The 8,514-nt window shown below is 40.6% G+C and overlaps 1 protein-coding gene across 4 annotated transcripts in view; it reads left to right on the forward strand.

Annotated features, from left to right (window-relative positions):
* The window catches only part of cadm4 (cell adhesion molecule 4), a 221,148-nt gene extending 218,337 nt beyond the window's left edge, over positions 1 to 2,811 (forward strand). For all 4 annotated transcript variants that reach the window (XM_024268263.2, XM_024268262.2, XM_024268264.2 and 1 more), the window contains one exon: positions 999 to 2,811. In XM_024268263.2, the coding sequence (XP_024124031.1) occupies positions 999 to 1,108 (110 nt within the window). In that variant the 3' untranslated portion in view covers positions 1,109 to 2,811. The remainder of the gene's footprint in view (positions 1 to 998) is intronic.
* The last annotated feature ends 5,703 nt before the right edge of the window (positions 2,812 to 8,514 follow it).

The following is an 8,514-nucleotide window of genomic DNA, read 5'->3' on the forward strand; positions in this document are numbered from 1 at the left end:
AAACTCATTGGAGAGGCCCGTTACACTCAGATTCTTTATAAATAATCCTTTAAACTAAGGTGTAAAATTGTCAACAGAGAAAAGGCAGAGTAGGATGCTCCTTTTTGGCAAGTCACTGTCTATAATAAACGATTTTGGCCAGAGGACTCAACGAGAACGGGTGGAGTGGGGTCCGTAGGTGTGGTCTTAAGGTTTTATGACTGCATGTAACATTGTATTAAGGCTCAAAGCAGCCTCCCTATCTTTCTAAGTGCTCCTTTTATTGGCAGGCTCACACCGCTGCCAACAAGCCTTCTCGAAATAGTGTAGCATACTGTAACCACCTTAACTTACCCTGTGGCTAGATAAGCCATCAGTCAGCATTCGGGCTGGCTTGGCCACATATCAGAACTCAGACAGGACCCTTACAACCAATCAGTGCTGAGACAGGGCCATCGAGGCTTTGTCTTTGCTCTGTCATGACTGTCAGAGTGGCAGGCAGCCTCTGTGCTAAAGAGATTGAGAGTGTCGTTCAGCCCTGGATTGAAGGCACACTTGAGCAGGAAGATGACTTGACCTCCATAAGACCCACTAGAGTTTTTACAGGCTTTTCTGGAGGATGTAAACTTGCCATTTTTTTTTCTTGCACCTGACATTACCTTCAATCTATTCTTCTATGACTCATTCTGCTCTGTCTTTTGTTCTCCATTACCCTCATCTTTCCCTCTCCATCACCTCTTTCTCTTATGAATCTTATGTCCATGCATCCATCTGCCACATCTAATTTCTGCTGATAGGCTCATATCGCACACGAGAGCCTATTCTTGCGTGGTATTGAGCTAACAATCAGTTAACTAATGGATTAATCAGTCATAGGTGTGGAGCCAAAATAATATTATTACTGTATGGTTGATAAAACTGCATGGCGCTGCAATGATCATGACGCTTTGCCACCTAACCTTGCCCCCACTATCTCCCTCTTTCTCTTTTCTCTGCTCTCTGTCAATATTTCCATCCAGGTTCCTATCTTACCCATGAGGCCAGTGGGTTAGATGAGCATGGCGAAGTGCAGGAGGCCTTCCTCAATGGGAACGATGCCAGCCAGGGCAAGAAGGAGTACCTTCTGTAACCCCTCTCCTTCCCTAATCCTGTCCATTCTGACCTCATACACCTGCCCCTCCTAGCCCCAGTCTCCCACCATACACACACATGTGCACACACTTCTATACACACACATCTATACAACGGGCAGCCTACCGAAAGTGACTGTTTTCAAGTACTGCACACAAACAATCCATCTCACTCCATGTCCTTCCATGCACTCTCTCATAACCCGGAGACAGACAAGAGAGCCTGTAGACCCACCAGACATTAACGACTGTGCCATATATATTGTAAGTCAAAGACACTGGGAAAAAAAGAAGCGGATGAGCGTGACAGAAGGAAGGGAACATATAGAAAAAACCCAAGTGATGCCATAATTGTTTTGATTGGGAAGGAAGACGGCGACACAGCGAAAAGAGCCACTTTGCCTGCGCGGCTGCCGAAATGGAAGGGGAATTAGAGGGAGATGACTGCTGTAATTCCCTGCCCGAAGAAGAGAAGAATCCAATTCACTAAGCTCTTTAACTGGAAGAGACTATAGGAATGCTGTGCAAAAGAGGCGAGGATCGGGCAAAGTGGAGCAGGAACTTCGATGAACTTGATGGAAAAAAAAGGCTGAAATTCTCCAAATTGCCACGGCATCTTGTCCCCAGCTCAAATGTAGTTCCAGAAATACACTAGTAATTAAAGTCAGAGTCCCAGGAAACATCCATACATGAACAAGCTAATTGTGCTTCTTTCATTCTGCGTTACTTTAAGGGTTTTTGACTGTCTGCGCCAGTAAAGGCACGAGGGTTTGTGCTGTAATCTGCTCTCAACATCCTCTCTGTACACCTGCTGTTACCATCCTCTCCTATATCCGTCTTTCTGCCCCCCCCTCTTTCGCTCCTCCTTTATTGACTCCTAATAATGAAAGGATTAGCGTCGGGCCGCGTTCCTGTGAAAGAAAAGAAATATGACTTGCTTCGGCATTAAAGACTAGCTTAATTATTTTAGAATGTCATTAGGAAGATCAAAAAGTTTGAGAGTTCTAAGAAAAGGCAAATGGAGAGACAGCAGCTAAAGGACAAGTCTGATGGACACTTTTCTGAATGCGACCACAAATGCAGCTACATGCACACAAACACACAGTAAACGAGATGACAGAACAAATATACATATCTCTCAATTCTTTGTTTGTATAAAAAAGAACTGTGTAATAAATTAAATTAAACTTTTAAGAAATGAAAAAGAACTGTTTACTATTGAAACGCGTTACCAACCAACTATACTAACACAGAATATTAGCCTATAGAAGCCGAACAAACTACTGTCCAGTGATCTTTAAAAAAAATAAAATACAAAAAAAAATTTAAAATTGTCTTTACAAGAAACCAGAGGTCTTATTGATTTTTTTAAAAATAATTATTGGTATTATTTGAACAATTATGATTGTTGTTACTGTTATTATTGCCGTTGTTATTATTATAATTGTAAATGTTAAAGAACTGTACACTTCTCATGGTTTGCTTTTGGTTCTACTGTAGATAAATTACTGTCATTTTTCACTTTTTCCCTCTTTCTTCCCAGTATTTCTCTCTCTTTGTCTCTTGTGCCTAGTTGTCTCTTCTCCTGTTTTTCACTCGTTTATTTTTGAGTCCATGTGTCACTGTTGATATATAGCTAACTATTTCTTTATAGGGGAAAGATACAAAGCACGACAAAATAAAAAAAAAACTTTAAAAAAAAGTCTTTGTCAGACTGTTTTTTGGATGTACTTTCTATTACATCAGCTGTTATTTGAATACAACTTGTGAAAAGAGAACAGTGGCTGTGACATGTGTTTATATCAGTTCAGATTTGACGAATTACAGGTTGAATCACTTCTATCTGGCAGCGTTTTTTTTTTTTTAACAACAAACACAACACAGGTTTCTATCTCTGGACTGATGAATCCCAACAAGAGGCAGTGGAGGAAAAAAAGTGACAAGAGGGTTGAGTCAGATGCACAAAGAAAAATATGACTCTGCCATTGACTTCCGCGCAATCAATACCCGATTCTGTCGAGGAGCACTCAACATGTCCATCTGTGCGCAGGGCTAGATTTGAAAGCCGCTGGAGGTCACAAGGTGATGGATCGATGTGTTTCTCCTCCGTCGATGGCGAAGCTCTGTGGTTGCCTGTCATAAAGACAGATTGTCAAATGGCAATCAAGGTAATGGACTTGCCAGACGCTACCAGTGTGAGTTGACACTATGGGCAGCAAACAATTCAGTCAACGCTGGACATATCTTCAGTTTATGACACAATGGCAGTGCTGGCCACTCCTATTATCAGACCCAAGGAGGTCGATGAGCAATAAAACTGAGAGTGCTGTTCCTCTAAATGTCTTCAGAACAGAAATGAAGTCCTTTAAACCGAGCATTCTTTAGTTTGTTTTCTATGAGATTCACAGCAAGCCGTCTATTTTCTTTGGTTGTTTATTATTTCCCTCAACAGGAATCCACTCACGTGTCACTTCATGAAGTACGCCTTGCTCACATTGGACATCTTTTTGCTTTCTCAACTTTCTTTGGTGCTAATGCCAGAAGATGTGATGAGGAATTGGAAATGTGTCTCTAAAGATCTTGGTTTATTTCATATTATCATGCAACCGTCTGTGATGCAAAACTCTGACTCCCGAAGGTTTTCTGTCACTGATTGTGGAAGCCGGCAGAGTCAAGTCAAATAATTAATCTGTTCGAGAAACAAGTTTGATTGATCTGTCTGAAACAACGCCTCACCTTGCAGTAAGATTGTATAGAAAGATAGTTACCCTATTATCATAGAGCGGTTAGCAGCATCTGGAGGTAGGCTGTAGTGTAACCGCTAACAAATGGCACAAGGGGCTAAAAAACAGACCGTTCAATTCAAAGAGCTAAAGCCATGGTGTGTAAAATCATCATCCACTTTCGTCCACATATCTGCTGCTCACTGAACATTTGGCCTTTTTTTCCTCCATGAGGATGATTCTGAATGCATATATTCTTTTTATAATTACGTGGACCAGCCAACAACCAGGTCTAAGGCTACTTAAACTTAATTTCGTCACCGTTTTGATGTTCTCTTTGAACTGCAGTGAGCCTCTTCACCATGCCGACACGCATGAATTGCAATCGTACGCAACTGGTTGAATAGCCGTTTGTGCTAACAAGCAAACAGGTGTGAACTGTCTGGTGTGTTTGTATTATTTGTAGTTTTCTTGCAAGAATAGTGGATGAAAGAAAATCAATTGTTTAATGTTCAGCGTCTACTGTAGAAAGGATTGGATGTTCTTTTCATCAACTCCTCCAGTTTGAGATTCTACCAACTGACTGCTTTTGGTTTTCCCTAACTAGTTTGTGTCTCCTTCCAAAACTGGTTCTAAAGTACAATTGATAAAAAAGTTTCTCTAAAGTACTTTTAAACTCTTAATTTGCGTTAATAAATATTAGAATTGTTAATTTTCTTTTTTATTATTCGCGTGGGTTAATGCGTTTAACGTTGACAGCCCTAGTTTTTATATGTTTCTTGTTTAACCAGACGAAGAAAAAAGTTCTGTAATAAACATAATAAAATAAAGACACAAAAACAACATTATGACAAGACAGCAGATTGATCATTTTCTTGTCTGAGTTTATTACATTCCACTATAATCTTGACAATAATAAGGACAAAAAATATATGAATAACTCACATTGTTTCTCTCCGATGTCAGTTTTACTGATGAATGCCCTGAAATGAGCTCTTATCATAGAATTCTAAGTTATGGTCCATTTATGATGTGCTTCGTTTCTACGGCTTGTAATAAATAACATGCTCCTCCATCCAAACTCTAGGTCTTTATTTTCCTGGTTGCAGCATGTTGGACACTTTTACCCTTCATTAAAGGCAGCCTGAACTGTTGTTCTTGTTGGCAGTGTGACGTCTGTGTTGCAAATAGGTGTGTGCAGGGTGATGGTGTAGCATAAGAAATTGATTGGGGTGGCTGAGTGTGTCTGGCTCTAAAATAATCAAGGAGAGCGAGCTTTCAGGCATACACAATGATTGAATGTGCAAAACCAACAGGGAAGTCAGGCAAGTTTTCTCTCTGTGTCCTTATTTATCAGAGTAATCTGTCGATAATCTCTTTTAGCGACCGACAACGGAAAAACAAAAAGATTCATTGTAGACACAAGTGCTTTGCAGAGCTCAGAAATGATTTGCTAACAAGTGCAGCTGATAAATCTCCACTCCAAAAACAACAGTCCAGCAATAAAATAAGAAACAGTGTGCTTTTTTTAAAGAAGAACAATAGGGAAACATCAATTTTTCAGCATCAGTGATTTCTAACATTGTTGAAAATCTGAAATCCGGTGAACGTCTTTCATTTTAAGGCTGCATCATTCATACAAATTTATGATGTTAAATCAAAAATAAAAAGAGTACTGTGTCATGACCGGGTTTTTCATTCTCTCCCTGCAGTGCCTCGTTTTTACGGACATGTGGTGTTTAATGAATGTTATCTGGAGGATCTAGATGCTACTGCTGTTAACTGGCTTTTAGAGAGATTTAAAACAAGCTCCGAAAAAGGCCCACGAGAAGAGGAAAGTAAGCAGATGTCTGTGAAAGATTGCAGTTATCATCCAGAGACCTCATTTTCTCACTGACATTTGGTGAGGGACCTTATAATTAATGGCATTTTCATTCACAAGTAATGCAAAATGAGTGTACATGATGTTAAGGATTTGTTTAAAAGCCAAAAACAAACGAGAATATTTCTATAATTATTCATCCATTCAATTCTTTTTCTATCTTATCCACAAGCTGCTGCACATAAACGACAGAGAGGGCTTTGTCTTGGTGTTATTTGAATACTCTCAATCATTTCAGAGTTAAAAAGAACACTAGAGATATTTATTTAATTTTGCTGAAAAGACCTCAAACCTCTGGGTACACTTTGGCTTCGAGAGAGTGTTTAGCTGAGGACCACGGTGCTGCCTGTACCGCCTCGTGGATTGCCCTCCGGACAAATTTTTCTGTGAAATTGGTAACTACGGGGTGGATATTGGGAACAGCAAGAGGGAAGCATGCCTGTTCTTCTCCTGCCTGTTTCCTAGGAGGAGTGAAGAGAATCTGGGGAACGAGGCTGTAGAGCTGGAAAAGAAAAGAGGCAACTGTGTGCATCCAGTCAGGTATCCGGGTGCTTGGAGTAAAGAGCAAGAGAGCATGGGTGATGTAGAGTGGTAAACACAGCAGAACTAGAAGTGAAAGCGAAAGGACCAGGGAGCGGATCCGACCGGTGTCGTGCTTTAGAGGGCCTGCGTGGCCAAAAGGAGTCTTCTTTGGTTTTACGCACAGGAGTTCTAGGTAAATGGCCGACAAGAAAAGCAAAGGCAGAACGAACAAGGTCATCCCATGAACATAGACGAGGAACTTTGGGCCTAAAACGTGATCAGATCCACACACACCCCAGTGGCTGCTGTGAATCTCGGCGTAAGTGAAATTCCGCAAGTCCTCCACATAAAATTTGGATAAGAAACCCCCGTACGGAAGATATTTTCCAATAACTTTAAGGTCTTGGTGGTACTTAGGGGGGGTGGTAGGATTATAATGAGGCAAAGAGGTCCAATTTCCATCTAGCTCAACTCCAGTAGTGTCAGAACCAGCGCCTCCATTCTTCCATGTGCTGAGGACATCTGAGTCGAAGAACTGTGAAAAGGAAAACAGGACTGAGCCCAGCCAGCACAGCAGGACCACGCACAGAGCTCGCTGACGGGTCACGACCGAAGAGTACCTGCCATTCAGAGACACACATAACAGATTCATGTTAATACTGAGAACGAGACTCATTTTGACAACTATTCATCAGCATCTCTTAATACTGAAAGGGGTCTTTTTGATCTGGAATGAATGTCTGGAGCCTGAAAAACACCGACCTTGCTGATGTACTTCCACAACTAGTTGTTTCATGCCACTATAGCAAGTTTGATTGCTAAACGGGAGTGAAATAACTTGTAGGGATTGGATTTTAAGTCATGCAAGCCATGTGCACAAACAAAGCAAACAGCATAAATCATCTGAAAGCTGAGTGGAAATCTATTCTTCATATTTTGTGACAGTTTTGCATTTTCCTCGGCTCACATATGTGAACATGCAATAAAAACACACTTCTGATGTAACAGCATTCCAAACAAAGCTGTTGACATTTCTCTTCTATCTTTTGTCACCTGAGAATGTTTTTTTTTTTTTGAAATAAAGCATCTGGCTTAAGGCCAGATACAGGTATTGGGAAAGCAATGTCGTCACACCGCACCACCATTCAAAAAAAAAATGATGTTCTGCAAAAATCCATTTTTAACAAAATAAAAAAAATAACCTAAAATAACACAAAAACGAACAACCAAAAAAAGCACAAAAATATATTAATAAAGAAAAAAAATGTAAGTATAGACGGACAGACAATTATATAAATAGACAGACGTGCATACATAGAAGAAAAATGAAGTTAAATGCAGCGTCAACAGAACACAAACCACTGTCCTGCTTGTGCCTGTCCCAAACCCAGTAAATGCAGAGGGTAGTGTCAGGAAGAGCTGTCTGAAGATTTTAGGGGCTCTGAGGGATATGGGCTTGCCCCCCTCTCTCTCTGCACCCCGTCCCAGCCAGCATGGTTTAAAAGAGGGCAGAAAGTATAGACCCTGATTGGGTTTGTTTGCAGTTTCCATGGTGGCTCCACCTGTGTTTGCCCACATTGGCTCCACTGCCCGGGGACCAGCAGCACGGGCTGCGACCCGGCTAGCTCTGCTGGCCCCGGGCAGGCGTCTGGCTAGTGTAGAGAGCCAAAACACAGAGTGCCCACTTAAGCTAATGTGGGCAAACACAGGTGGGGTCCACATTGTCTGCCCACTGTTAAACTATATGGGGCCCACTTGGCTGGGATAGTGGGGGTGGCTAAATTTGGGCCTGATCCGGCTATGTTTTGTTGCTTAGAATACCCTTTCCTATAAAGATTTAAAACTATTCTACTGTGATTTTGAGACATTAAGTTTAAAGAAAAAAAAAAACATTTAATGTTTTCATTGCTTCTGTATGGAGCCCCTAAAGGGACATGGAAGTAAAAAAATTGAAGCAAAAATAAAATTTCAAAAATCCTGAAAGGTGAGTATAAAAAAAAATCTGGTTACTATCTGGTGCGCACCAGATACTAACGGAAGAAAAAAAAATCTAAAAATTGAAGTAAGTTTTTTCCCTGGTTACTAACTGGTGCGCACCAGTTACTACCAATTACGCACCAGCATATTTTTTTAACTTTAATTTTTAAAAACCATTTCCTATAAACCCTTTCCTATAAAATTCAACAAATTTTCAACAGTAATTTTGAGAAATTAAGTTATAAAAAACATTTAATATTTTCAGTGCCTCTGTACAGAGCCTCTAAAGGGACATCATAGT

Source organism: Oryzias melastigma, linkage group LG16 (genome assembly GCF_002922805.2).
Source record: "Oryzias melastigma strain HK-1 linkage group LG16, ASM292280v2, whole genome shotgun sequence".
Lineage (NCBI taxonomy): Eukaryota > Metazoa > Chordata > Actinopteri > Beloniformes > Adrianichthyidae > Oryzias > Oryzias melastigma.